This window comes from Cyclospora cayetanensis, unplaced genomic scaffold (assembly GCF_002999335.1).
Source record: "Cyclospora cayetanensis isolate NF1_C8 unplaced genomic scaffold, CcayRef3 CcayRef3_contig_65, whole genome shotgun sequence".
NCBI lineage: Eukaryota > Apicomplexa > Conoidasida > Eucoccidiorida > Eimeriidae > Cyclospora > Cyclospora cayetanensis.
Genome location: NW_020312646.1, coordinates 86,630 through 111,583, shown reverse-complemented (window position 1 = coordinate 111,583; position 24,954 = coordinate 86,630). Strand labels below are relative to the sequence as shown.

Here is a 24,954-nt window from a genome sequence, read left to right as displayed (position 1 = left end):
CTTTGCATGGGCTTGCAGTTACGTTTTAAAATACCCTATTTATCTCAAGAGAAGCAAGCGCATTGTTGGTGGGGAGTTCTATGGGGCTGCGTAGGGGCGTGGGCTTCCTCGGAAGTTTTTTCGCGCCTACCTTAAACTGTAGCCTTAGAGCGGTTGACATACCCTGAGCACTCATAGGTTCTTTCTCCCTACGTGGCTCCTCTTTTGCAGCCACAGTCGCAAAAGTTGAAATCAGTTGCACTTAAACCGTGGCGCGACCCATAATATGGTGGGAGAGAGGCATCTAGGTCGCGCCGAGCTACACCCTCTAAGCAGTTCAGCATCACCAGCTGTCTGCACCAAGCATCTGGCGCACGAGCACCCACCAATGCGTCCTCTCGTATCGAGCTAGTGCTTCTCAGCAGTAAAGATTATATGACGAATGGTCTAATAATTACGTCACTCGTTAGTGAATTTTGAGGTACTTTTAAGTAGTTTAGTAGAAAGTGTTTTGGTATGTGATCATGGTCCGCACCAGCGCAATCGTTCTACCAAAGGACAATACTGTATGGTTTAAAGACATGCGGTAACGGCCCTGTAGAAGGAGGCAGAAAGCACTTCTCCATTTCCCCTGCTAATTTAATTTCCGGGTCGCTCGTCCCCTTTAGGAGGAGCGATGGGAAACGGTAAGGAGCGCTCGAGGCAAAGGTGCGAGAGCGTTGTGGACGAAGAACTTGCTGCTCATTAAAAGGGTGATCCGTGGGCAGAGCGAGGCCAAAAGGCGACACTCGAGCACATTATATTCTTTTGCAAGTGCTTTGCATTTAAGACTATGCCCTCAAAGAAGGGGTGTCGCTCAGAATCGAAGCCTCACAATTTCCCAGAGACCCCACCAGTGTCTGGTCCTGTTGGATCTGCGACGAGGAGGTACGCGAATTGGCTGCACAAAACGCGATTTGAACGCATGCACTGGGTGAGTTTTATTTCGCTTTCCTGAAATGAATTAAAGGAGACTAAAAGCGAATTGGTAAAGGCAAAGAGAGAAGGCACGGTGCCCCACAGCGGGAGCGTGACACTCAGGCGGCGCTCCTTCCGGAGGCACCTTCTTCCGCGAGCAGTGCTTCGCCGCGGTAGAGAGTGCTTCTTTGGCTAGGCTCCACAAATGCAAAAGTCTCACCCTTTTTAAGCTCTCAGTCCTCCTCTTTCTCGGCTAAACTCGGGTGTATCTTCACCTCAAGTGCGGGAGGGGTGGCCAGCCCGAGGCTTCATGTGAATCTTCTTGTTGTTGTTGCGGCCCCTAATGCATCGGAAATCGTTTTTAATCAGTTTTCGGAGGGGTTGTGCATTTCTTTTTAGAATTTGAATCCTTGGAATCCTTTGTGCCTGGAAGGGACCTCCTCCTCGCTCCTGTCCTCCCCTCGCTGTCTGCCGACTTGGTGGCTAAGGGCCAGAGCTCTCTCAGCGCCCTGCAAGCCGTTTCTCCTCCTTCTTTTCCCTTAGAACTTAATGTGGCCTTCCAGGTGCTCCGCAGTGCAGCCCAATGCCGGGGGCTTAGATCCTTCTCCCGTCCCCGTAGGCAGCAGGCGCTGTTTAATCTAATCGACTCCCCTTCTCGTCCTCTCCCTCTCTCTGCGGGGGCGAGCGCAGCAGCTGCAAGAGCAGCAGCAGTGCTAGCAGCGGCAGGCAGCCCTTTGATGTGCGCCGCTATGGGGCGACCCCAGAGGCTCCTAGATGCTTCAAGTGCCGCCGCCTCACAGCGGCCAAAGGACGGCGGATCGCCGCTACACCAAGAAGAAGAAGCCCAGCAAGCGAACGAGCGGCAGCAGCAGCAGCCTCAGACGCACCAGCATGCTGGGATGTCTGAGGAGGCTGCAGGGGCGGCGGCGTCGAGCCGCATCGGCAACGCAAGTAGTCCGTTGACTCCTGCATCAACGTCGCCTGAGGGTGGACCGTTGCGTGGGGCAAAGCAACGCGCATGGTCGGCTACACGGCAGCGTCGGCGGCACCTGAAGAAAGAGCAGGTGCCTCCTGCGGCGCAAGGGGAGTCTGCAGAATCCCCAAGCGTCTCCCAGCGCTGTGCCCCCCCCCCATCAGCATCTTGGTACTCAGCCTCGGCAGCAGAATCGGCTGCAGCATGCGCGTGTGGCGTGTGCGATGGCTCGTACTCGGGGACGTGCGTGGGAGGGCGCTGCTCGCTTGCGGGCTGTGGCGTGGAGGGTGACATGGAGGTGGATGGCGAGGAGCAGCAAGCGCAGGAGCAAGAGCAGCCGTTGCTGTGCGAGACGTGCGAGGGGCGAGACTTTTGCGGCGAGGACGACGAGGAGTCTTCTCCGTGCAATCCGGGTGAAGAGACGCCTGTTGTGGTGTGGGGGCGCTGTTTGTCGAGCGACGGCTGGCGAGAGGAGCATGGCAGCTTGAGCAGCAGCGACGAGTCGGTCGAGTGGGGGGTGGGGACGGTGGTAAGCGCCGACAGGGGCACACACAACGACCACAACCAGAGCAGCAGCAGCAATCCTACTCCTACTCCCAGTCCACCCTTCCCACAGGATCATGCTGCGTGCTCCAGCGTCTGCGCTCACGCGAGGTGGTCTTTCGGAGAGGACAAAGCAGACGCCGTCGAAGCGGAGCCGTGGATAAGCGAGGCTGTGAGGTACATGGAAATCGTTGTCGAAGGCAGCAGCAGCGGCGTGGATTGTGTCGAGCTAACCACATCCCCATCCTCCTCGTCTGCAGCTTCCGCCGCCTGCACAAACAGCAGAACGAGATATAAGGCCCCATCAGAAGCCAGCCGCAGTCTGGACCTTATGCCTCAACACGTGGCAGCTGCTGCTGCAGCGACTCTGGCAGAAGCGGGGGGAGGTTCTCGAAGGGCACGCCGCAAGACGGCAACGGGAGACTTCGCGCAGGGGAGAGCAGCAGACGCATCGGAAGCTGGAGAAGCAGTGGTTGCAGACGTTTCCCACGGGGTGTCACTACAAGAGGTGCATGTGCTTGTGCTCAAGCTGTACCAGGAGCTGCAAAAGGTTGCTGCACAGGTTATGGCCAAGGGGTGTGAATGCGCCCGTGGCTCCTGTCTTCAGCAACAAAAACAACAACAGCCACAGCAGCAGAAGCAGCAGCAGAAGCAGCAGCAGCAGCAGGGAACTCCGCCCATGTCGAACGCAGAAGACGAAGCGTGTAATAGCGCCGATAGCGGGAAGAGTAGTGCCTCCAGCAGCAAGGGCAGTGGAGGAAGCGGCAGCAGGCTCTGCGCGTGTTGCGCTTTTGGCACGCCATTGCGCATTGGCGCTGCATTGACGCACCTCTACAACGAGAATCCTGACCGCTTCTCGCTGCTAATCCATGATTCCGTGCTGCTGGCTCTGCTGCCGCTGCAGCGACACGCAGCAGCCGCGCTTGCGGATGCAGTAGTGCAGCAGCCGTCTCCGCTCGCTGGCCTCTTGGGGGGGGGGGCACCCTCCGAGTTGCTGAAACAAACTGCGGAGGCAACTGCAGCGCGCGTGGTGGCTGCTGGTGCAGCTTCGTCGCGCATGCCCACGAGGAGCGATTGCAGCAAACCGCAGCAGGAGCGGCAGCAGGAGACAGCGGCTGCTGCAGAGTCTAAGGGCCCCGCAGTGTATGCGATTGCTGCACAGCGGTACTGGAGCAGCAGCAGCAGCAGTGGCTTGAAATGGGGGGATCAGATCAAGAGGCGCTCGTGGCCAGGGTGCATGTGGAAGCCAAAGTCACGAGAATCGAAGGGGAGTTATAGCTGTTGTGGAGTGCCTCTGTGCCCTCACAAGCTTGCCGCTGCGAAGCGGTACATGGAGCAGCAGCAGTTCCCACAAAGGGAAGTGCTGTATCGGCAGCTCCCCCAGAAGAGTATCGTGCCCACAGCCCATTACGCTGTGCAAGAAGCGCAGCAAGAGTATCGGTTGGAGCAACAACCCAAAGCATCAACTTATCGGGAAGCGCTTGCTTCTGCCAAAGATGCAGAGGCAAGCCCCTCTGCTCGCAAGAGAGAAGACAGCGAGGAAGAAAGCCTAGCAGCATCGACACCCAAAGAAAGGACAGCCGCAAAGACGGCTGCCACGCCCTCAGCGAAGGCAGCAGGTGCTGCTGCTTCTGCTGTGGAGCTGGAAAGCAGCAGAAAGATGCCTGCTTTTGTCGGCCCCTCCACTGGCTGCTACAGATCCGCTGCAGACTGGTGTGCTGGCTGCGCCAGGGTGCAGCGACAGCTGCTGCTCTTCAACAGCAGCACGGAACCACCGCTGTCTCTGGGGCAGTACATCACCAGGCTGCAGCACTTGGCCTGTGCAACGGAGCATGAGCTGCTGATGGCGTTGCTGTTACTGACGCGCGTGCAGCAGCGACAGCAGCAGCTGCGCATCTCGAAAAGAAATGCTCATCGACTGCTGCTGGCGGCACTTGTGCTTGTTTCCAAGGTGGTGAGAGACGATCACACGCCGCTCGCCCTGTGGGCTGTTGTGGGGGGCGTGTCATCTCGAGAGCTCGCCTCCCTGGAGATGGCTCTTCTGGAACTGGTTGGTCATCGCGTCTCGTTCTCTCTGCCCGAGTTTGCTGCGGCGTACTGTCTTGCGGCAGCCCTCTCTCATCTGCAGCGTCAGCAAAAGGAGCACGGCCAGCAGCAGCAGCAACAACAGCCGCAACAGCAACAGCAAAGCCGGGGCAGTGGGAAGGTGGAGGATGAAGGTGACGGCAAGACGCCCGCGGCGCTTACGGGCACTTACGAATTGGTAGAGAATGATGCCACTAGCAACGGGAGATTTAGCGCCTCTGCAGACGAAGAATGTGGAACGAATTCTACCAATAGTGAGAGATCGGATCCAAATGTGGATTTCCCGCAAGGGGCGGCCAATCGAGGAGAAGAATCTGGGCTGCCCCTGCGGTGTACGCACACAGCAGTGCCCCGTCCGGCTCTGAAGACGAACCCCGTATTAAGGCGGCTGATGCAGCTCCAAGGGGGAGCTGGCATGCGGTGAGCGCCCCCAAAATACACAAGAGGACATGCCTTCCGGGCTGTTTGGGCGGCAATGTTATCCGAGACTGACTCGCCACGTGCACCTCGTCGTGCTGTATCATTGGAGGCCAGAAACACTGCACAGAGGGCTTAGAGAGGGCCAAGCGAAACAGCAAGGTGGGCAGAGAGAAGAGCAGAAAGGAGCCGGCAGGGGAATTCGTGCCGCCACGGGGGGAGGTATTCAGACGTCGCTTGGTGGTTGTCTTGGCGAGAGCCCGCCAGTTTGTTTGTGCGGGCTGATGACGGTCACCTTCTTGGTTGGCGCAAGTGAAGTTAAGTATACCCATTATTTAGCTTTTTGGTATTGTTGTTTGCCTCCACGGGGCCCGTTGTTTATGTTACAGTTGTGCTTCTGCATCTTGTGGGGGCCTGTAGTATAGTGCCTATCTATGTGTCTCGTATTAGTAACCATCTTGTTATTCCCTCATCGAAAGAGCTCGCATACTCTATGTGGAATCGACCGGCACGACCTGGCTTAACTCTGAGACTGCAGCAGGATTTTTTTATGTGTTCGCGTTGTTTGTTGAATATAGTTGTTTTTGAGTGACTTGTGTTTTTATCGCCAAGTGCCTCGCATTGTGGGGACGTTGCTGTGTGTGTGAACCGTAGCTGGCTCTCTAAGCCAGTTAGCGCATGACGTATCCTAACGATGAAGGAGCCGTATTGCTTGGTTCTTTTCGGCTGTCGTCAGGTATTATGTGGCCATGCAGCTGTGTTACCAATCTCTGCAAGGGGCTGCACCCTAGCCTGCTGGGATTGCCTCTGGCCCCGTACTCTATTTGTGTAGGGTTTTTGTGTCATTTTCTTAGCGTCCTGGACGTCTCACCGTTGGAGCGCCGTTCGGGCCGCAAACAGTCCGTTGACTCTCAGGTGACGTCAAATGTCGTGCCTTTATTTGCCCAAATCACATCCAACTGCAGTGCACCTGCAGCAGCAGTCCTCTTCAGGCTTCAAACGCATCTATGAGTGAGAGGCCTGAGTAGCTGTAGGGTATCCCCACTCTGACAAACAAACAGCACTTTGACTGACGCTCCGGTGAAGCCCCGGTAAAGCGTAAACAGCACAATTGCAACGGGTTTTAATCGCAAACTACACCTAGCCGTACGCAACACATGCAGAAAAGAGGAGTCTTGCAGTGTACGCACTAGACGATAAAGGAATGACAGTGGCAAGTGCAGTGTGCTGGCCACTGCGGTGATATGCAAGCTGCTAGGAGGCCAGAGTAGGTGCGTCGCTGGCACGAGGCCCGCCATGTGAGTTGGAATTGTCAAGGAGCCTTTTAAAGGCAAGCAGGGTAGTCCTTTAGTGGTTCGTGGGTTCGCTCTTCGCCAAATTAGCTTGTGCTGCGGAGCACTGCTTTGCCGCATGGTCCAAGGAAGACATTGTATCACGCATGCTGCTTTCACACAGCAATTGAATGACGCTGGAGAAGAAGGCCAGACATTCCTCAATGGAGAGAACTCAAGGATCCACAAAACGAATTCTAGGGCCACCGTCCGTTGCGGATGGAGAGCAAGTTAAACGTTTCCCATCTTGCTTGTACAGGAACATGGAGGTAAATTCCCAGGCCGTGGGGCATACCTTGTAGAAACCTTCCTGGTCATGCCAACGACTCTTGTTTGAATCATGGAGAGAAGACTGAGTACCAGCAGAACGCGCTATTTCCTGTAGAGTGCAAGTAGTATACGAGCTACAGCCTTCGAAATGCAGAGCAGTTACACTAGTGAGAGAACTTACGCGTTTAGAAACTGATTGAGAGGTTTGATGATTTTGTGAGACTCGGAATAACAATATCCTTCATGAAGACTCATGCGGTGGGTCTAGAGCGCTTCTGGTGTACAAGCATCCCGCTGGGTACGCACTGCGTAGTGGCAAAAATTCGCTTCTAAAGCGCCTGTTCAGCTATATTTTGGCATACGCTGAAGCTTATTTCGATGCAGCAATGATGAAATGGCCATGGAGCTGTTTTCTCTGTACTTTTTTCGCGTGGATCTGCCTTTGTGTTTGCCAACCTGAAGATGGTGGCGGAATGCAGCGAGGCGATCCCTTTATCCAAGGAACACTTAAGATTAACGGAAAGACATACAGGGCTATATGCAATTGCAACCAAGGTACAGCTGCACCTTCATGAACTCTTAATGTAACAAGTGTGTGATTCCCACTGGTCAATGCAGGCCTGACCGAAGGCGATCAGAAGCTCACGGAAGTTGTACCACTGTGGTAACCATCCCTAATATTTCTAGCCCCGCAAAAGAAACCTTTTACGTGATCAAAACGGTGTACAACAGCAATCCAAGTAATGTCAAGATTCATCAAGACAAATCTGCAGCAGGAGGGCTCTCCGCGTCCGAAGTGCGCTCCATTTGGGGCCAGCCATCAGATGCAACCTTTGCCAACGTTTCTGAGTCACATTTCGCGTGCCTTGATGACCGGGTCACAGCGCCTTCTTTGTATACCCCTGGTGAGTGCAGTAGACCACCACAGCGCCTGAGGCGTATGGGGTTTCGCAATTCAATTTCGCGCGATTCAGCGCCTCCCCTCTCTTTCTTCTTCTATATGCTTCTAATCTAATTGTGCGGTTGTTATTTGCTATCAGGAGGGGACCTGGGCGAGTTCGCGCTCGCGCTTACGGCGTGTGGCACGGCCCCTAACGACGCAATCATTCTGCAGATTCTGAATGCTTACGTGGCATCTGTTCCCGGAACCCGGAAATTTTACCACTGCACAGATGACGAAGCCCTGGAGCACATGGAGTCGTACTTGGGCGTGGTAGGGATGCTAGTTGTGGCACACCAAAGGCGTCGGATCTCACCACACGTCTCATAGGAAGGCCTGGATATGTTCTCCCCCGATCCACCGACGCAAGCTGAAATCACGAAAGCGCTGGAGCAGCCTAGAAACGTGCGTTTTTTTGCCTTACTTACGAATACATTAGCCGCTCATCCAATCGTGCTGCACATAAAGGTGGGAGATGTTCATTTCAGAAGCATGATGAAGAACCCCGGATGGTATGACCTGCCCCCCAAAGAAAGCGAGCTTGTTTTGGCCGCACCAAGGGATAGCTGCATATTTCTTTAGTGCTAGGAAGCCCCGTAAATCCAAAGAAGATGCTAATGGATGTATACATTCATTTTTAGGTACCACGCCGAGAGAGGTACAATATATTATCAGGTAATTCGCTTTCCCTAGCGGTTTACCACAGAATCGAGCTACATCGGCCTCCGAATGACTACTGCAGCGCAGGGCATATTTTCGTACCACTAAAGATGGAGTTCCTTCCGCTGCTTCACTTCAGGACTCTCGACGGCCGTCATGAAAGCATTCTTTGCGATTCTTTGGGACAGTTCAAATCCCAATCAGCCGCGGATGCAGCTAGACGTCTTGGCAGGAAAACATGGGCCACAAGCATTCTTAGTACGTCCTTTCTACATACCCTACATGGAGAAAACTGCTCAAGTGCAAATGCCTTGACAAATGGCAGGAAATTGCAACCACTGAAGACTGCGAAGCAGCCGGGGTGGCACCCCTGCTAAAGGCTCGGGGGCGACAGGCGAGGGCGCTCGTTAGCCACATGAACGCAGTTAATGCCAGGAGAAAAGAATTAGCCGCATTCCTCACCAAAAACAGTTTCTGCTCCCTTAGCGCGGAGGAGCTGGCGTCACGCATGGACCGTTACGGTAGGGCTCTACAACAGCCATGCGACACCACACACTGGCATTGAACCACATGATTGCATGGAACACCTGCAGGACTCACGTGGCTAGAAAGCACAGGTATGCCCTCGCACAAGAGACCAGTTGAGCTGGACAGACATGCGGATAATGAAACGGGAGCATGTCTCAGGCGCCCGGCTGGGGAGGGACCTGCCTTTTTATCGCGTATCATTCATCTGACTGAACACAGTTACTGAACAGCGTCCCTGATTCACTGCTTTCCGCCTCTGCTTCCTATGCTGAGCGGCAAGCCTATAGGCCCAGTTTTGGCATTCTAGCAGCTCCACACGCCCACGTTCCGTGCGCATATCGCTCGTTTGGATCTTTTGTCCCACTCCACTTTGTCACATTCCGCAATTCATGCTAGTCGTCATCCAGTCCCAACTGGTCATTCCCCACGGTGTCTGCCTCTTCGTTTCCTGCTGCTGACGCTTTTGCCGTAGCAGCGAGGAAGGAAACCGAAGCTTTTTCCGCAGCCGTCAAGCTGCGGCTAATGATATAAGCGTCTTTCAGATCTCTCTCTTCCGACGCAAACGAGTCATCAGCGACTCCTGTGCCTCCTTGCTTCCCTCGTGGGTCTCCAGCAGTGGGCACTTTCAGCCCATCTTGCGTAGGCTGCTCTGGTGCTGAAACCGGGATTGTGCCCTCAAGAACTATGTGGCTCCACTCACCCTCCAAGAAGGTGGCAGCGGCAACAGCTGGAAGCCCTTGCAGTTCCATGTGAAAAGCCATACTGTGCCCTTCTGTACGGGCGGCTCCTGAACCCTGGGGCGCTTCGGGAGTCCCCCCCATGGGGCATCTATGCGCCCTCAAGCTGAACAACCGTCGCACGAGGCTCACTGGAGAAAAAAAGATAATTTGTTGAGCCACAATACGAACTAGACTAGACGCATGGCGCAGATAGAGAGAGAGAGAGACAGAACGGACTGGTGATGCACCCTTACACGAGGGACCCCGGGGAGCATCGAGAGGCCCCTGGGCCCCACCGTCGCCCTAGGCACTTCAGTAGCTAGTTTAAGGCGAAACCCGTGCAACAACAGCTGACTAGTGGATTACTACTCGTATTTAGCTTTGGGCGAAGGCAGCATACGGCTAGGACGAATGCCTCCTTCCTGGGCTTGCGTTATCTGTAGCACACAGCTCATCGGGAGTATCCCTATTTTTAGGTACTTGTCTTTTCAGTGTCTTGTTTGACCTTGTGTGGCACCAAGTAATGAAAATTCGTCTCTCGCTAAGCTGGAGTCTGCGACATTTCTCCTCCCTCTAGCAATGACCTCACTGACTGCGAACTACTTCACTGTATCCTTGGGTACTTGTTAATTCTTGTGCGTCTTTTTGTCCCGCTTTGCTTTGGGCCTACAAAAGGGCCTCGTGAGATGAAATGTAGACACACTGGCAATTGCCTTACAGATCCTTCTGCCCGCTTTCCAATGAACCTGCAAAGCTGCACTCTTTGATCGCATAGTGTTTTCTCGGAGTGTTCATCAAAGTCGAGCACAAAATCAGTCTAAAAAGAGACAACCATGCATATACAATACCGAGGCTTCATGAATACCCATGTCCAAGTCGGTGAGGGAGGCGAGGGGGTGATGCTGCCTCTCTTGGTGCTGCTAGTTGCACTGCTGCTAGCTGCTAATTAATTCAACTTTCTTTGTCCCTGAGACGATACCTATACCTCACGTCGGTGCAGGTGTCTGGAACTCCATCCGTTCAACACCAACTGTGGAACCCATCACACGATTCATCGTTCAGCTCATGGTCACTGGGGTGCAATGGGGCGCTATCAACCGTGTCCTAGCAGCTACCTTGTGGGAGGCCGTGAAGAAAGAGCTTTTCCAATGCGGTATTTAGTCATCAGTATTTGCAGACTAGTGGCTGAACTTAGCTTTTTCCATATCAAGAAAACTTTTCTTCTGGACACCAATATGAAAAATCCGTTTTTATGTCACACCACCGAGGATTTCGATAAACAAGGTTTTTGGTTGCCGAAATAAGCACCGTGGAGTTCAAATAAGACGTAAGATTTTGGAGGGCTTGTGATTCCTCGAAGGAAGAACATAAAACACAGAAAAAGCAATGGCAACCTGTGTTGCAGGCGGCCTAGTCTGGTTTCAATATCTAGAGCAGGCTATCAACAAGTGCTGTACCTTCCTTCAAAATGGTGGTTCCTTTTACTTGTCAGCCCTTAACCGAGCCCTCCCCATGAAACTCCACACAATTGCACGGTGCAAAAAAGGCGTTGCCGAGAGGCAGAATTCGGGCGTATACAGAGTGGCCTATCGGCAAATGCCCTTTTCTTTACGTTGCATTCTCAGGACCAGGCTTGTTATTTGTGCCAGTGCCACTACGGGAGATATGACTATTATCCAAGCTGTAATTATTAGTCAAAGTAGAAATATGGGCAATAAACAAAACAACTCAAGCCCTTGGAATTTTTATGTTTTCTCGTGCATGGCTCGGACGGTAGCAGCTCAAAACACAAAAGGCGGCCATAAGCCATCTCATATGTAATTCCTGCACCTAGGGGAGGTCCTGTGCTTCATGTTTGTCCAGCGCTATTTATGCTTTTCCAGTCAGTAACCATCTGCCGGTGAGTATGCATTGATATTTGCTCGCGTTACCCTCCACTGTCTTGCCATTATGTTTGTCTTTTGTGTATACTGAGGGGACGTACCGCAAACGGCAAAGGCTGCCAGGGCTCTGGAGATATAAGAAGTTCCTGTATCCCTGCTGAGGTGCTGGAGATCCGACCAGGGCAATGCAACAACACCAATTGCTTAGGTATTCTGTGAATTAGCCACAGGGCCACCGACAGCTCGAGGAGGGCACATAGTCCTCTCTCAACGGCTGCCCGAGCAGCTTTCTAAAACGGAAAGAGGCCACAGGGAGCGAAGGATGCACCCCTAATGCAGTTTGCGCCTACCGGTGGTGTATATTCATCTCCCAGTGCTCAGGACCTACCCTACAGAAAAGGGTTGCAGGCGTGCCTGCACTTAGTCATAGAAGAGGCATGGTGGAAGATTCAATTTGTGCTGCTGCTGGTGAAGAACAGAGGCTCGCTGTAAACTCTCTAAATTTTCTGTACATTTGGATGCTGGTCAGGCCATTCACATGAAAGCTGTCCCGGGCATTCAAGAACCCTGCTTCAAAAAGGGCAAAAACACACAACTAAGGAGAGTGGAGACGCTATTCAGATGCATACCAGTGCTTTGGACTCATGCGCTCATCACCAGATGGATTAAGGTCGCATTGAGCCAGCGATATCGCCCCACCAACGTTTCTTTGAGCACAAGGAGTGCGTCTGCTGGTTGCAATGGCGTGCTTGCAGTGTCCTGTAACTTTTGGAAGTACGGATTCGGCTTTGATATATACGAAATTCTGAATTTAACTGCTGTATGCTCATCTGTAGGTGGCTTAAGCAGAAACAGCTTGGGGTTAAAGAAATTCGCAAGCCGCCTACTAGGAGGAAGAGTTTCAAGCTTTCTTTTCGCTTTCATCACAGGGAATCAAGCGCTACTAACGTTAGTTCTTGTGCATTTTTTCTGGTTCTTGGCTGCCAAGTTCCGTCTTCAGGCAAAATCACGGTTTGAATGCAAGCCTGTAATTGGTGCCGTTTCCTTTTAGCACCACTTTTGCACTTTTTCCAGTGAAAAGTACGCTATGCTCTCAAAATTCGGCTCGGTGCGGCAAAATATTCTTTTTGTCCCTCCAAGAGCAGGGCCTGTTACCTACAGCGTGGCGCAGCGAGGCGTTGAGTGATGAAACCGGACGAGAGTGCAAAACAAAAGAAATTCGCTTGGGATCACAGCATCGTTACAAATAATACGGGCAACTGCTTGTGCGTGCATCGTAGAGGGCACTTCAAAAGATTACCAAAGTAGTTTAAAGTGGTAGATGCTTGGGCAAGCGACTGTATTTAATTTATGAGAACAAGTTAGAAGGAAACTTCTTCATCAAGATCAGCAATACTACATGACGCGTGACTGCAAAGCGCGCTTTTCTTTCTAGCGCATCGCTACAAACGTCAACTACTTGAGCGATGCGTTGGTTTCTTCTAGCAATGGGAGAGCTGGCACCTGGGCAGTTCACCCAGTAAGCGTCATTTGTATCTCGTTAGCTGCTGTTTCCTACATGCAGAATATCTATGCCATTCGGCACCACCAAATCAGCTAGGGCGTTCTGATACTCCAGCGGCGGTTCATGAAACTACTCCGCTTTGAACGCACGCTGTGCGCAATTGCGCGCAAGTCAGTGTCTGCCTAGTTAGGATGACGCCAAGATATTTTCTGCAAAAAGCTGAAATATGACTTTGCTCATTTTAACCAAACGTTTGTTGCGGACTCCGATAGCAGAGGGGCGCCTCTAGGTGTATCGCCTCAATTCATAAAAGTCTGGGCGTTGTGTGATGCCTCTGTGCCGCCGTGAGGCTGCGCTGCCCCTATTAGGCTGCGCCTTCGCTAGACCCGCATACCAAAGCCTCATCACTTTCTTTTTTAGTGAGAGGCATGCCACCGACCATGGGGTGTTTCAGTGGACGCTACTTCGGGATTGCGAAATCTCGCCAGGGAACGCACGCAAGGTATGCCGCACAAACAACAGCTGGCCTTCGTTGCTTGCAACACGGAGCAGCCCCCCGTCATTGGGCAACACCGACGCAAGGCGTACATATAAGATGACTGCCAATTGGGCAGAAGTGTTGAGTACGGCATGTCGGTTGTTGAGAGTCTGCTGCCGTAATAAGGCAGTGCGCACCAGCAGACGCAGCTGCTGCAGTTAGTTGACAAAAAGGTGGTGATTTTTGGAGCCAAAGGGTACAGCGTGATGCGTGGAGTCCCGCAGCTGCAGCAGTTTGCATGCAAGCTCGTCGCTCTTCCGGTCTGCTGTGGCAGTGAGATGTTGTTCGTAGACTTGTTGCAGCAGCAGCAGCGCCTCCTCTCCGGGCATGAGGGAACAGAAAAGGCGTAGCGGCTCATGGCAGCAGCAACAACACTGTCTCAGTGCTGCGGGTGCGTTGCAGCAGCCACAGGAAACTAGGGGTTGTTGTTGCAGCTGCTCTTGCTGCTGCAGCTTTTGCTGCTGTTGTTGCGCAACTTCTACCAGCTGCACGATATTGCCAAGGGCACTGAGCGCTGCTTCTGCAGCCCTTCCGTCCGCTGTAGCAGCTGCGATTTCCAGCAAGGCCCACAGCTGTTGCAGTGCGCCATGCTGCAGCAGCGGGAGAATCTGCTGGAGGCTTTCTGCGGTAGCGCACGCATTGGAAACAAGCCACAACGCCTCTTTGCGCAGCTCTGGTCCCACGTGAGGCTGCTCCTGCAGCATGAGCAGCGCATGCCGCAAGATGTTGGACTGCAGCAAGAGCTGCAACTGCTGGCTGCTGCCAACAGCGAGATTACTTAAAGCCCAACACGCCTCTCTGCAGAGGGAGGGGCGGTCCGTCTGCAGCAGCAGCGTGCGGAGGCAGCGCAACACTACGGGGATGCCTCGCGCGCAGCAAGGCCTATCTGAGGCTCGCGGGAGGAAGCGTCTCTTCGAGAGGCTGAGGCTATCGGCGTTGCTGCAGGGGTCTTCTGCAGCGACGGACGGTGCATGCGAGGCTTCTAAGCACCGCAAACAGCAGCAACAGGCAAGCAGCTGCTGCGTCTGCCGCGTACTCCCAGCAGCAACTTGTCCCACAACCCGCAGCGCAGGATGCAGAGGCAGCAGCGAGCGCTGCCTCTCCTGAGCTCGCTGCTGCTGCACATGCTGCTTTTTCAAGCTGCAAACGCGGCAGCAGGCATTCCTAAGCCCTGTGCTGAGATCCACCTCCGATACACGGGCAGTCGTTGCTTCGCTGCCTCCTGCCAGCGTTCCTGCGCAGCCACTTCCATCTCCCGCTGCTTGGATCAAAGCCACAGCCTCTGCGCCTCCCCAGCACTCGGCTGCGCAACAGCAGCTCTCGCTGCTGTGAGCCAGTGCATGGATCACGTGCTGCAGCAGGGGAGGCGACTCCAGCAGCAGCGACACTCCATTAGGGCTTGTCACGAGGCCATCGACAGCCCAGAACGCGTCAGCGAGAGTCTCCTGCTGCAACGTCCAATCCGCCTCCCGATGCGGCATCTGATGCAATGACGCTTGCTGTAGGGCATGCCGTAGCAGGGGCAGCAGCGGCAAGAGCAACTTGGCCTGCGAAAAAGCCAATTCAACCCCATATATACATATACATATATATATATATATGCATATACATATACATTATATATATGTATACATACATGTGCATACATTAACTCATATACATCCATAAAAACATATACATCCATAGAAACATATTCATACATAAGCACATATTCATACATAAACACATATTCATGAATGAATATGTGTTTATGTATGAATATGTGCTTATGTATGAACACATAGACATCCATAAACACATATTCATTCATGAACACATAGACATACATAAACACATATTTATTCATGAACACATAGACATACATGAACATATAGACATCCATAAACACATATTTATTCATGAACACATAGACGAACACGTACACATGGGTAGATGTCGAATTGTTGTTGTTGGGGAAATGTGAAAAGGCGTATTCTTCATGCTACATTTGTTGCTGGGGAGGCGTGTGCCCCTTCCTAGCCGTGCATGTGTGTGTTTGCAAGTCTCGGCAGGAAGTGTGTCTAAGCGTTTCAGGGGATTTAGGGGAATTTTGATGGAAAGCAGGAGGCGCGATGTTGAGAAAGAGCAGTCAGTCGGCTACCTCAGGCCTAGGATTTCCTCTGCAGAGATTCGAAATAAGCCACACTGCGGTGCGCCACGTCTGCGGCCGTCTTGCATGCTGCAGCAGCAGCAGCAGCTGTTGATGCAGCGAAGGCAGCTGCTGCTGTTGTTGGGTTGGGAGGGGTGTCGCTGCCGCTGCGAGGCGGTGCATGCGCTGCAGGAGAAGCTGCTGCAGAGGCGGTGTGATGGCATGCTGCTGCGCATGAAATAGGCGTTCCTGCATGCCTTGCTGCAAGGGCTGGCCATGCAGGAGGAGGGCGTGGAAATGCTTCTGCAACAGCTCATGCGAGAGAACAATGTCTCTATACAGAGGACTGTCTCCTGTAAGGTTGCCTAGAACCCACAGGAGCTGCTCGAAGGCTTCTTCTTCTGTCGGAGCACCAGCGCCTCCTTCCCTGAGGCTTTCGCAGCTTCCCGTCTGCGGACTGCCTTCAGCAAGCAGCAGCACAGGCTTGCAGTAGAGGGGCAGAGACGCGGGAGTGAATGCAAAGAGACCGCAAAAAATGAAGGCTAAAGCTCCGCAGCTTACGACTGCAGCGGCGTCCGCGCTGCTCCCACTCCCAAGATTTGTGAGGCACCAGGCGGCTTCTAGCTGCGGCAGTCAGGCAGAGGAAAACGAAAGAAGCAGCAACAGCAGCGGCAATTGGAAGGCGCTGGAACAAGCGCTAATAGCAGCAGAAACACATGCACGTATACACGCATACACACAGACATACAGACATACGTATACACACTGACAGACACACCTACATACACGTATACACGCATACACACAGACATACAGACATACAGACATACGTATACACACTGACAGACACACCTACATACACGTATACACGCATATACACAGACATACAGACATACGTATACACACTGACAGACACACCTACATACACGTATACACGCATATACACAGACATACAGACATACGTATACACACTGACAGACACACCTACATACACTTATACACGCATACACACAGACATACAGACATACGTATACACACTGACAGACACACCTACATACACGTATACACGCATACACACAGACATACAGACATACGTATACACACTGACAGACACACCTACATACACGTATACACGTATGTACACAGACATACACACACAGGAAGCACAAGAGAAGCAGCAAAAAGCCTTAGAGGAGCTCACCATAAGGGCCTTGCTGTCATGTGCTAGGCAGCCCACGAGTAAGGGCAGCGCGCCAGCCTCGAGACATGCAGCAATGGGTATTTCTCCCGCAGCAGAAAGAAGCTGCCGTAGAGCACGGACCCCATTGAGCAGCGGAAGTATGTCTTCTTGATTATCTAGAGGTCCTTGGAAGCAGCTTGCCTGCTGCTGCTGCTGCTGCTGCTGCTGTTGCTGCTGCTGTTGCTGCTGCAGAGCCTTGTGCAAAAGCTCAGGAAGAGGCTGCAGGTGTTTCCTGACTCGTTGCAGCATTTTGGATCCTTCAACTGCGCCGCTTAGCGCTCCCATGGCAGCAGCAGCGTCTGCTGCTGCAGGTGCAGACACCGTGGAGGATGCCGCAGCAGATGCAGCATCCAGTGCAGGGGCTGACAGACAAAGTTGGTTAGACATTCGAGCCGTGAGATCTTCTACAGACTCCGAGGGAGCCGACGAAGGGCCTTGCCTCCTACATGCAGGTGGCAAGAGCTGCTGCTGCTGGAGCTGCTGCTGGTGCTGCTGCTGCAACATTTGGCCGCGCGTCAATCAAGGAGAGGGTTATCAGGAAGGGGGAGTGAATCCAAGAAGGCGGAAATGCGCATGCAGAGCGCCCTGAGTGCAATGATAGACTTCTAGAACCGTCAAGTGGTGCGCGAAGTCTTGTGGCTGTTGCCGCTGGAATCCTCGATGAGAGGTCTGCCGCTGCTGGGGGGGAGATGACGGCGTAGCAGCCGCTGCAATCTGGTGCCTTTGTGGAGAGACACCAGCAAAAGACACTCCCGCATTCATCCCGGGGAGGCCAGCCGACCGCAGCGGCAGCCGCTGCTGCTGCTGCAGCAGCAGATCGCCGTCCTCCTGCTTCCTTATTCTGACTTTTCCGTTGTGCTCGGAGTCAATAGCAGTGGCGGCAGCTACTTTGGCTGCGACTGCCGCCGTCTTGACTGCCCGTGGCTCGGCTCCTCGACACAGCTAGCAGCATGGAGGGCATGAAAGCGCACGGGTGCCTGCTGCGCGTCCTTCCCCCCTCCACAGGCGCTGAGTTCGCTTTGAATCTGAGTTTTAAGCGGCGAAATGCAACAAAAGCAAGCGCGAAATGGGGTTGTTCGACGGCTCAGCCTGTCTGGGGGACAGGGGGGAGGGGGGAGTTTCCCCGGTGGGGTTGCTGGCTGCTGCCTGGGCAGGGCAGGCGGCTGTCGGCCGCTGCGACTTTGCGCAGCGTGACGGGGGGGTGGGTGCAGCGTGTGGCGAGGATGGCTGTATTGCTTGCTGCTTGACGCTGCGAGTTTTCTCTCTTTTTCGCATGAGAAAAGGCAATATCTTGCATCTAGAGCCTCGGAAGGCGCGTTGAAACGAGCTCGCCCGCATGCATTCGGCAGCCCCCTTTGCCCCACAGTGCAGAGGCGAGAGCGAAATTCGGTTGTGCCGCTTCGTGGCGGTTGTTGGCTGTCTGACTCTTGACTTCTTCTTTGCCTCCGGCCTGGGAAGAAGCAGATGCAGCGGGATCTTTGACCGCGGGGAGAAGTCTCTCCTGTTCAAGTACAATGGGGAAGAAGCGAGGACGGGAGTCTGCAGCAGCTGCTGCTGCAGCTGCTGCTGCAGCTGCTTCCCCTGCAGCAACAGCGGAAGCAGCTGCTGCTGCCGCCAAAGCTCCCCTGGGCTTGCTGCAACGTAAACTGCAGCGGCTGATGCCATCGAGCGCCTCAGCAGCAGCGGCTATTGCCGCTGCTCCGAACATGACGCTCCCCGTGCAAGGACCACATGGACAGTGGATAGCACCGAGTGCGCAGCAGCAAGTGCAGCAATTGCAGCAAGTGCAGCAAGAGCAGCAAGTGCAGCAAGTGCAGCAGCAAGAGTTGACTGGACGCCGTCAGAAGGTTAGGGGGAGCTCGAAATCCGCAGAAGAGGTTCAGTCCCCTGCTGCGTGGAGGCGCAGCAGTACCAGCGCGAAGGCTGTTCGCAGTTGCGGCAGCGGCAGCAAGGGGCGTGACAAGGAGGGTGCGATAAGTGCAGAGGCATGGGCTCTAGTTCGAGGCTGCAAGACGCTGCAGCAGAGGAAGCAAGAAATGGCGGCAGCAGCAGTGCGTATCATGTCTGCCCCGGAGCGAGCTGCCGAGGATCTCGATATTTTGTTTGCCTTCTGCAGTCAGGCGCGATCAGCAGCAGAAGCAGCGGGGGTAGCGTGTGGAGGCGCGAGGACGGAGCAGCAGCAGCCGCAGCAGCAGGAGCAGCAGCAGAGGCGCCTGCTGCGACTCCGTGAGTTGCTGCAGACTCGGCAGCTCGCGATTCTGTCGCTTGCCGCAGTTCTGCGTGACACTCTACCCAGACATAAGTTGACGGCAGCAGCTGCTGCAGAGACAGCAGCCGCCGCAGCAGCAGAAGCTGCCAAAAGCGGCAACAAGAATGCTGCTCTGAAGGCTTTTCGCCTTTCCAAAGACGTGGAGAGGCAGCAGCAACACGAGCAGCAGCACATTCGCACGTACCGCCGATTCGTGGCGCTCTTGCAGCACGAGCTAAAGCCTCTGTTGCAGAGCAGGCTTGCAGGCAGGCTCGACTGTCTCGCCATGGAGCTGCCTCCTGCTGCAGCAGCGGCACGAGCAGCAGCAGAAGTTGTTGGCGTGATACCTATCTTCAACGAATCGGATACGTCTTTGCTGCAGCTCGCCGTGCAGGCTGCAGCAGCCGCCACTGCAGCGGCAGTGGAGCTGCAGGTGCAACAAGAACAAGAAGAACAAGAAAAACGCGAGCGAGAGCAAGAGCAACGTCGCGAGCACTTGCGGCTGCTTCAGGAAGCAAGTTCAAGCATCACAGAGGCTTTGCAACACGTCGTTGCAGAGGACAGGAGTCTGCAGACAGCCGCAGTCGTGATCGAGGTGTGCATACAGCAGGCTACTACCATAGGGCTGCAGCAACAGCCTCAGCGTCTCCAACGCCAACCGCAGTATGCTCAGTATGCGAGAAGCGCAGCAGCTGCGGCTCTGGTAGATGTTGCATTGAAGGTGGATATTCGGAGGAAAAGGGCAAGCTCATTTTTCATGAATACGCTTTTCTTCACGTCGTTTGAGAATCCACTTTTTTCACGCGCCTTACCTTCCCCCCGCACTGGCACACAACAGACCCCGCCGGATCTCCTAACGAGGCTCCTTAGCATGCAACTTACTTCTTTCCTGCTTACTGCATTTTGTTCAAGCCTCGTAAAGAGGGAGGATGCATTGGGGGGAGGGGGTTCAGCGGCGTGGGTGTCTGCGTGTGTGTGTTATTGCATGCGGCTTAGCACGACGCCGAGGCTGAACAGCTCAATAAAAACGTCGATCACGCACTCCGTAGAGATCTTCGTGCAAGGTATAGCTTTGGCTAGTGAAGACTGCTTTCTTTTTATCTCACATGTATGTGTGCCTTTTTCTGTCACATATGTGTCTTTCTCTGTCACATGTGTGTCTTTCGCTGTCACATGTGTCTTTCTCTGTCACATGTGTCTTTCTCTGTCGCATGTTTCTTGTTCTGTCACATGTGTGTGTCTTTTTCTGTCTTGTGCCTTCTTTCTGTCATGTGTCTCTGTCTGTCTGCCTTTGTTTTTGAGCTTCTCTCACTCGCACTGCTCTGCTGCCGCATCCTTGGAAGACGGCATGCGAGGGCGTGGGTGTAGCCAGCGGCAGTTTGCGTATCGTGTGTTTGTCTCAGTTCAATACACGCGGACTTGAAGTCTTTTCGTCAGTTCGAAGCCAAGGCGCTGCAAAGCCTCTTTGTTCTTTACGCAAAGTAAGCAGCACCAGTAAAGCAGGAGGAGCAGCAACAGCACCGGTAAAGCAGGAGGAGCAGCAACAGCACCAGTAAAGCAGGAGGAGCAGCAACAGCACCAGTAAAGCAGGAGGAGCAGCAGCAGCACCAGTAAAGCAGGAGGAGCAGCAGCAGCACCAGTAAAGCAGGAGGAGCAGCAACAGCACCAGTAAAGCAGGAGGAGCAGCAGCAGCACCAGTAAAGCAGGAGGAGCAGCAGCAGCACCAGTAAAGCAGAAACTGCCTTCGCGATGCCGTGTGCCTCTGAGGCGTTTTGTGTTTTTCTTGCGGAGTGGCATTCTTAGGCCGTATGCTCCGCCTTGCGGCATTATGAGGCTTTTTTGCTGCTGCTGCTGCTTGATTTTGCTGCTGCTGCTGCTTGAATTTGCTGCTGCTGCTGCTTGAATTTGCTGCAGGACCCTCCGTTCGGTCGAAGTCGCAGGCGCGCCCCTGGTGCTGGCTGCCTTGCGGGGTGTCTGTACACTTGGCGACTTTGTTCGCGAAGATTTGCTGCTGGATTTCTTGCTGCTGTTGCGCGAAGCGGCAGCGTCGGTGCCCTCGCTGCTTGTACAGTTGGGTCCTGCAGCGGCTGCGGCTTGGGTGTTGGTGCCTCTGCTGCTCGCTTACAAGCTGCGGAGCGCTTTACAGGTGGGAGGGGAGGTGTGTGCGCAGCCTGATGGCTTGTAGACGCTTTTTGCAGTGGTCGTGCTGAGGCTTCCACGGCGTAGAGAGAGCCATTCGGGGTATGCCTGCCAGCCGGTTTGTCGTGTGTTTTGTGTCTGTCAGCAGAATTTCTCCGCATGCCTGCTTGCCCGCTTGCCTGCTTGCTTGCTTGCCTGCTTGCCTGCTTGCCTGCTTGCGCACCCTCTCGAGCTGCAGAAGACGGAGCGAAATGCTGCATGTTTGCGTGTATCTTGTTGCTGCTGCTAACGCTTTTTATGCATGCAGACTGACTGCGTGTGGATAGCGGAGGCTATAGCCGCGCTGGCGTCTGCGGCGCTGCCACAGTTTGCCGCAGGGCAGCAGGGTAGTCGAGAAGCTGCAAGTCTAGCGGCTGCTTCGACTGCGTTGCTGCGGCAAGAGCAAAGCAGCGGGATGTCTTTCTTCAGCGGCAGATGCAGGAGCGGCAACGGTGCCGTCCTTGTAGACACAGGCTTTGCCTGCAAGCTTCTGCATGCGTTGGAGCTGCTGCAGCAGACGCCGCAGCTGTGGGGTGGAGGACGGGCTGAGCCGCAGCTGCAGCGCATGCAGCAGCACAAGCAGCTCGCTGCAGCAACCTCTCGAGGCGTTGCCGCTGTTCGCGTCGAGGAAGCTTTGGAGGGGAGCTTTGTTGGCAGCAGCATCTGCAGCCATAGCCACACAGGCAGCGCAGCGTGTGTGCAGTCCTTGCTAAAGCTGGGAGGCACACTGCTCGCCAACGCCACGCTTGCCGATGCCTCTGTTGGTCGGCGTATTGTTCAAAGGGTACACGGCTGCCTATGAGACTGTTTTTTTCTGTGTTTGGGGGCTCCTCGGGAGGAACAAACATTCCCCTTCTCCCTTCGCTGCTGCCAAACGGGTGTATGCCTCTCACGATTGCGTGTGTATGTATGTATGTGTGTATGTATGTGTGTATATGTGTGTGTGTGTGTATATGTGTGTGTGTGTATGTATGAATGTGTGTATATGTGTGTGTGTGTGTATGTATGTGTGTGTGTGTATATGTGTGTGTGTATGTATGTGTGTATGTGTATGTATGTGTGTATGGATGTGTGTATATGTGTGTATATGTGTGTGTGTGTATGTATGTGTGTATGTGTATATGTATGTATGTGTGTATATGTGTGTATGTGTATGTATGTATGTGTGTATGTGTCTGTGTGTGTATGTATGTGTGTGTGCATATGTGTGTGTGTATGTATGTATGTATGGATGTGTATGTATGTATGTATGTGTATATGTGTGTGTGTGTGTGTGCTGCATATTGGATGTGCTGCAGCTGCTGCGGCTGCTGCAGCAAATGCCGCGTATGAGCGATGCGGTAACACCAGAAGGAGCAACAGGAGAGGGGTAGGCGGCCGCTGCTATTGCAAAAGATGCTCCCACACGCGTATAGAGTTTTTTCCCCTGTTAAACATGCCCGTGTGTGAAATTTGCTACGTGGCGCTGCACATTTTTGCTTTCGCAATGAGCTTCCACGCGATTTTGATCGGCTTTTCGTTTGCTGCGATTTGCTGCTGCAGTGTCTCCTTCCACTCTGTGCTGCTGCTACTTACCGCCAGCTGCGATCCCGCCACAAGCGACTTGGCCTTAGCCGCTCTGAGTCTTGCAGGCGCGCAGCAGCAGCCGCAGCAGAAGCGCAGGAAGCTGGAGCCTCAGCAGGATCTGGCAGCCGCAGCGAGAACTGCAAGAGCTGTCTGCAACGTTTGTGCCACGGCAGACTGCACAGCCATGGATTTCTGCTGCTTTTCTGCCGCCGATGAAGAGCAGATGCTACAGCAGCTTTTTCTGAACGTTCCACCTCCTGCGCCTCTAAGGCACAACGCAATCACAGCCGCTGGCGGGAAGAAGGCAACGGCTCGAGAAAACAAATCCAGTTCTCCAGCGGCTCCCCCCGCGGCAAACATAAAGGACGAGTCTACCGACAACAAGCACTGCGCAGCTGCCGTCCAGCAGCAAGAAATCCGGAAGCAACTAGAGCAGCACCCACTCGCCAGACATGAGCTGAAAAAGCAGCAGCAGCAGCAGAAGCCACAGCAGCAGCACCACGGAGAGCAAGTGCCGGACGGAGAAAGCGGTAGCTGCAAGAGGAGTGCCTCCTTCCGCAGACGCCAACGCAAACGCGCAGCAGCAGCAGCAGCAGCAGCAGCAGCCCCCTTCGCCACTGCAGCAGCAGAAGCTGGTGCTGCTGAGGGGATCTCTTCTACAGTTGCAATCTGTTCCCCCGCGTCGGCAGGTGTGCTGGCTGCTGCAGATCCTGAAGACACTGCTGCCACAGAGCAGGCTGTCTCCCTCCCTGCTGCTCCTGAAGGTGCCTCTGCAGCCGATAGTCTTTCTGGAGGAGTGCGACCAGCAGACGGTGAGGCAGAAGCGCTTGGCGAGGTAGCAGTAGTGGTCAGTGCGGCTGTCATTGAAGCCTCCACAGCTGCTGCCGCTCTGCGAAGACGGGGATTCTCTGTAAACGAATTGGGTGCAGGAGCTGCACCTGAGAGCTCTGCATGCGACAGCTCCGCGGCAGCCAATATTGAGGCAACGAAGGCTACTCGCGATGCGGAGCATACCGCTGCCCATCCATCAGTAGCACCTGCAACTACACAGTCAACGCCAGAGGCAGCGCGTACAGCACTAGAGGCACCTCAACCAGCATCTGCGACTGCTCAGTCAACGCCAGAGGCAGCGCGTGCAGCACCAGAGGCGCCTCAGCCAGCATCTGCGACTGCTCAGTCGATGACAGAGGCAGCGCATGCAGCACCAGAAGCGCCTCAGCCAGCATCTTCGACCGCTCAGTCGATGACAGAGGCAGCGTATGCAGCACCAGAGGCGCCTCAGCCAGCAATTGAGGCACCTCAGCCAGCATCTTCGACTGCTCAGTCGATGACAGAGGCAGCGCATGCAGCACCTGAATCAGCGCATGCAGCACCAAAGGGAACGCAGTCAACGGCAGAGGCACCTACACCAGCACCCGAAGCACCGCATGCAGCACCAGAGGCACCTCAGCCAGCATCTTCGACTGCTCAATTAACGCCAGAGGCAGCGCATGCAGCACTTGAGGCACCTCAGCCAGCAATTGAGGCACCTCAGCCAGCATCTTCGACTGCTCAGTCGATGACAGAGGCAGCGCATGCAGCACCTGAATCAGCGCATGCAGCACCAGAGGCAACGCAGTCAACGGCAGAGGCACCTACACCAGCACCCGAAGCACCGCATGCAGCACCAGAGGCACCTCAGCCAGCATCTTCTACTGCTCAATTAACGCCAGAGGCAGCGCATGCAGCACCAGAGGCACTTCAGTCAGCATCTTCGACTGCTCAATTAACGCCAGAATCAGCGCATGCAGCACTTGGGGCACCTTAGCCAGCATCTGCGACTGTTCAGTCGACGCCAGAGGCACCTCAGCGAGTACCAGAGGCAGCGTCGAGTAGGCGTTCTAGCTTTAGAAGGCGTAGCAGCAGTGGGAACCACTGAGCTGTAGCATGCAGAGTGGACGTTGGCGTAGTAGTGCGTGGCCAGTAAGTGGAGGCAGTGGCTCCTTTGAGTGAGGCTGTGGCGAGCAAAGCAGGCGGAGAGCTATCTTGTCTTGCTGCTGAGGTAGCGGCAGCTGCTCCTCAAGCAGGCTCTTTGTAAGTTTGCATGTGCAGCGGACTTAGTGATTACGCTTCCCTGATAGCTACAAGAGCAAAAAGCAGCATGCAGCGCTTCCCCAGGCCAGGGGTGGATGCTGCAGTTGGCACGGGGATTGCGCCGTGGTGGAAACACTTACATGGGACTAGTTGAAGCATGCGTTCTTGTGCTTTCGACTGATAAGGCTTTCCAC

At 54.3% G+C, this 24,954-nt stretch overlaps 5 protein-coding genes across 5 annotated transcripts; 3 read left to right on the top strand and 2 right to left on the bottom strand.

Moving 5' to 3' along the window:
• Nucleotides 1-1,835: 1,835 nt before the first annotated feature.
• On the top strand, nucleotides 1,836-6,641 carry LOC34622321. The gene is made up of 5 exons (XM_026335307.1): nucleotides 1,836-2,414; nucleotides 2,478-4,071; nucleotides 4,672-4,957; nucleotides 5,094-5,271; nucleotides 6,588-6,641. The coding sequence occupies exons 1-5, from the start codon at nucleotides 1,836-1,838 to the stop codon at nucleotides 6,639-6,641; spliced, it is 2,691 nt and encodes an 896-aa protein (XP_026191092.1).
• A 387-nt stretch (nucleotides 6,642-7,028) lies between these two features.
• LOC113146822 lies at nucleotides 7,029-8,720 on the top strand. Its single transcript, XM_026335306.1, has 8 exons — nucleotides 7,029-7,110; nucleotides 7,174-7,219; nucleotides 7,288-7,460; nucleotides 7,596-7,768; nucleotides 7,826-7,900; nucleotides 7,964-8,060; nucleotides 8,295-8,413; nucleotides 8,481-8,720. The coding sequence occupies exons 1-8, from the start codon at nucleotides 7,029-7,031 to the stop codon at nucleotides 8,718-8,720; spliced, it is 1,005 nt and encodes a 334-aa protein (XP_026191091.1).
• A 355-nt stretch (nucleotides 8,721-9,075) lies between these two features.
• On the bottom strand, nucleotides 9,076-9,444 carry LOC34622320. The gene has a single exon (XM_022735488.1). The coding sequence runs from the start codon at nucleotides 9,442-9,444 to the stop codon at nucleotides 9,076-9,078; it is 369 nt and encodes a 122-aa protein (XP_022589561.1).
• Nucleotides 9,445-11,898: 2,454 nt separating this feature from the next.
• Nucleotides 11,899-17,970, bottom strand: LOC34622319. The gene is made up of 9 exons (XM_026335305.1): nucleotides 17,785-17,970; nucleotides 17,528-17,637; nucleotides 16,657-17,137; nucleotides 15,468-16,079; nucleotides 14,734-14,874; nucleotides 14,250-14,421; nucleotides 13,814-14,180; nucleotides 13,417-13,646; nucleotides 11,899-12,071 (listed from the first exon to the last, which is right to left on the bottom strand). The coding sequence occupies exons 1-9, from the start codon at nucleotides 17,968-17,970 to the stop codon at nucleotides 11,899-11,901; spliced, it is 2,472 nt and encodes an 823-aa protein (XP_026191090.1).
• A 236-nt stretch (nucleotides 17,971-18,206) lies between these two features.
• LOC113146821 lies at nucleotides 18,207-24,494 on the top strand. The gene is made up of 9 exons (XM_026335304.1): nucleotides 18,207-19,685; nucleotides 19,940-20,012; nucleotides 20,983-21,089; nucleotides 21,390-21,905; nucleotides 22,420-22,490; nucleotides 22,664-23,376; nucleotides 23,452-24,023; nucleotides 24,075-24,254; nucleotides 24,297-24,494. Exons 1-9 carry the CDS (start codon nucleotides 18,210-18,212, stop codon nucleotides 24,492-24,494), a joined length of 3,906 nt encoding a protein of 1,301 aa, XP_026191089.1. The 5' UTR covers nucleotides 18,207-18,209.
• The last annotated feature ends 460 nt before the right edge of the window (nucleotides 24,495-24,954 follow it).

Coding starts and splice junctions, on each gene's coding strand:
- LOC34622321 (XM_026335307.1), top strand. CDS start 1,836: ATGTCTGAGGAGGCTGCAGGGGCGGCGGCGTCGAGCCGCATCGGCAAC. Junction 4,072..4,671: donor GCCCTCAGCGAAGGCAGCAG/GTGCTGCTGCTT, acceptor TGGAGGATGAAG/GTGACGGCAAGACGCCCGCG. Junction 4,958..5,093: donor CAAGGGGGAGCTGGCATGCG/GTGAGCGCCCCC, acceptor CAGAGGGCTTAG/AGAGGGCCAAGCGAAACAGC.
- LOC113146822 (XM_026335306.1), top strand. CDS start 7,029: ATGCAGCGAGGCGATCCCTTTATCCAAGGAACACTTAAGATTAACGGA. Junction 7,220..7,287: donor ACGGAAGTTGTACCACTGTG/GTAACCATCCCT, acceptor GGTGTACAACAG/CAATCCAAGTAATGTCAAGA. Junction 8,061..8,294: donor TTTGGCCGCACCAAGGGATA/GCTGCATATTTC, acceptor GCTTCACTTCAG/GACTCTCGACGGCCGTCATG.
- LOC34622320 (XM_022735488.1), bottom strand. CDS start 9,444: ATGGCTTTTCACATGGAACTGCAAGGGCTTCCAGCTGTTGCCGCTGCC.
- LOC34622319 (XM_026335305.1), bottom strand. CDS start 17,970: ATGCGAAAAAGAGAGAAAACTCGCAGCGTCAAGCAGCAAGCAATACAG. Junction 14,181..14,249: donor CAGCAACGCCGATAGCCTCA/GCCTCTCGAAGA, acceptor GCATCCCCGTAG/TGTTGCGCTGCCTCCGCACG. Junction 13,647..13,813: donor GCCCTTGGCAATATCGTGCA/GCTGGTAGAAGT, acceptor TCATGCCCGGAG/AGGAGGCGCTGCTGCTGCTG.
- LOC113146821 (XM_026335304.1), top strand. CDS start 18,210: ATGGGGAAGAAGCGAGGACGGGAGTCTGCAGCAGCTGCTGCTGCAGCT. Junction 20,013..20,982: donor AGATCTTCGTGCAAGGTATA/GCTTTGGCTAGT, acceptor TGTTGCGCGAAG/CGGCAGCGTCGGTGCCCTCG. Junction 23,377..23,451: donor CTGTTCCCCCGCGTCGGCAG/GTGTGCTGGCTG, acceptor CTGCTCCTGAAG/GTGCCTCTGCAGCCGATAGT.